Raw genomic sequence first — 2,631 nt, forward strand, 5'->3', positions numbered from 1 at the left:
AAACTAGCTAGGTCCGACAAAGATGTCACTCGGCAATGACGGTCTTCTACAATACTAGCCTGTCCTGTTATAGGGCTCTGCAGCAAACAGTACAAGGACAAAGATACACTATCGCAAACCAGCGAGTGCTGGCATCCGTAACCGGCAAAAAACGAGGGCAGAAACAATTATATATTGGTGCATAAACCAATGGAATAATTGGTATACAGGTAGGTGGAAGCTACAACTTGATGAAACTCCGTCTATTATGTCTCTCAGTCGCAAAGAGCTAGCAAAATCTATGGAAATGTTTGTCCTGGAAGTGAGGAAAAAAGACCGGCGGCACTGAACTCAGTTATGTTCCTAATACTATACCACATGGTGTGTGGTATCTATAATGAACAAAACAATGTTTGAATGAACAAAACAAAAAACAATGGTATGATGGCAAAAACAATGCTTGAAATGGGAGGAATAAAAGGAGTCAAAACTAATCATTCTTTACAAGCAACTGCAGTGACCCGTTTATAAGGTGTTGACCAACAACTGATAACTGATGGAACGCACTGGTCACCACTGATAGTATCGATGGAGTGAGAAGCTACAAGAGGACATCACAGCTGAACAAATGATTCAGATATCAGATAGCGAACATTCAAAATACTCAACAAACAAAATTTTAAATGTCGATGGAGGTGAACCATGAATTGCTTTCAGTAACTGCACAAATTTGACTGTAAATATTCAATAAAAATAACAATTTTATTATTATAAATTAATAATGGTTATTAACAAGTAATCTAAGAAGTTATTAAGAGGTAACTAAGCTACTTAGATTACCTCATTTGACCAATCAAATTGCCTCATTTTACCTGACTATAATCTAAGTTCTAACTAAAATCCTCTTAATATAATTTATTATAATAGTTAGAATTTAACTACATGTATATGTATGTACATGTACATGTATATGTACAGTGTATTCCAGCATAAATTGTATATACATGTAACTAAATTAATAATCATATGATAATAGTCTCATTAAAATGTTGTAGTTTTATTTTCTTTGCTTTGTTTTTAGATCTAAAACTGAGGGGGCTGATAAATTTTGGGCTTCACTGGAACCGTACTTTGCTGACATAACGGAGAATGATTTGCATAATCTTCAAGCACAAGATAATGTAAGAAATTATTAAAAATAAAACTACTACACATGCATCATTAAAGAATATCCGCATTACTCTTATTTTATTTAATTTTGTGTTTAGAATTTTGACAAGAGTTTATTTGAGATACCCAGTCAAGGGCAGCACTACAGTCAGCAGTGGCTGATGGAGGAGCTGAATGAAGAAGGAACAGAGACTGCTAGACTCCACTCTGGACTAACTAAAGACCTACAAGATGAAACCAGTGAGGAAGAGAGAGGGTACCGTATAGTGGGAAATTTTGGAGGGAATTAAATTAGGTGAATTTGGTGTTTTGATAGCCATTTGCCAAAATAAGATCCACCATTTTGAGCCATTACACGCATGCTGAATGGCACGTGGCCACTAATTTGCCAAATTAAAATTAACCAATCACCAAAATTTAGCAATTTACCAAATTTGACTCCCTCCAAATTTTTCCACTATACGTTATTATGTACTGTAGGAATAGTATTAATTTTGTATTATTTTTAGATATTTTATTCAATGAAGGAATGACTGCTAATAGATCCAATACATGCACTAGCTATGGACCACTCACCCAGAAACTAATGGCAGTATGTCACCTTTTATTATAAACTATTATTATTATTATTATTATTATTATAATCTATTATTTATTATTATTATTATTATTATTATCTATTATTTATTATTATTATTATTATTATTATTATCTATTATTATTTATTATTATTATTATTATTATTATTATTTATTATTATTATTATTATTATTATTATTATTATTATTATTATTATTATCTTTATTTTATTTTCAGACGTTCATTGATTCTCCTCATGGTTCTCAGTTATTTTCTTCCGGTAAAGCGGACTCTTTCTCTTCAACAGTTATTTCACCAGCTGCTCTTGAGAGGAGACTAAAAGAGGAACTGGTAACACTAGGACTACTGGACCCACCTGAAGTAAGCAATCACTTTTAGATAATAATAGTAAACTAGAAGAATGTAAAACATTTGAAGAGGCTCAGCCCTCAGCCACACTATTGTTTGCTGCTAGAGAAGTCTTCGGATAGCAGTTTAGTTTTATAATAAGCATTTGCTGCAAATGAGCACAGATTTACTGATAGCCTCCATTTTTATTTCATTGTGACCATACCCACTTTCAATAATGATTAGGCCATTTAACTTTATTATAGTTAAACAACCCTATCCCCATACAAACGTTTTCTCGTCTTAGTGGGCTTTGCCCAATTAAGTATGATGAACATGACTGTACAATAGCATAGTATAATGTCCTTCTTTTTTGTTCCTGTTAGTCACAGAGGGACAGCTCTGATGATGAAGATGAGGTTGTTAAAGAATTAGTGAAAGCACAAACTGAGCTAAAAGCTGTTGTAAGTTTGTGATGAAATCATCTTCCATTTCTTCTCTACCTTATACCATATACCATGTAGTTTAATTGTGTGTGTATCTTCTTTAATCTTG

At 32.8% G+C, this 2,631-nt stretch overlaps 1 protein-coding gene across 4 annotated transcripts in view; it reads left to right on the forward strand.

The window, feature by feature from the left end:
- LOC105314022 (transcriptional adapter 3-like) overlaps positions 1 to 2,631 on the forward strand; it is a 4,559-nt gene that overhangs the window by 1,483 nt on the left and 445 nt on the right. For all 4 annotated transcript variants that reach the window (XM_020000927.1, XM_020000928.1, XM_020000929.1 and 1 more), the window contains 5 exons: positions 1,061 to 1,160; positions 1,248 to 1,389; positions 1,659 to 1,741; positions 1,966 to 2,109; positions 2,463 to 2,540. In XM_020000927.1, the coding sequence (XP_019856486.1) occupies positions 1,061 to 1,160; positions 1,248 to 1,389; positions 1,659 to 1,741; positions 1,966 to 2,109; positions 2,463 to 2,540 (547 nt within the window). The remainder of the gene's footprint in view (positions 1 to 1,060; positions 1,161 to 1,247; positions 1,390 to 1,658; positions 1,742 to 1,965; positions 2,110 to 2,462; positions 2,541 to 2,631) is intronic.

The sequence above is a fragment of the Amphimedon queenslandica genome, unplaced genomic scaffold (genome assembly GCF_000090795.2).
Source record: "Amphimedon queenslandica unplaced genomic scaffold, v1.1 AMPQUscaffold_13137, whole genome shotgun sequence".
NCBI classification, from domain to species: Eukaryota; Metazoa; Porifera; class Demospongiae; order Haplosclerida; family Niphatidae; genus Amphimedon; species Amphimedon queenslandica.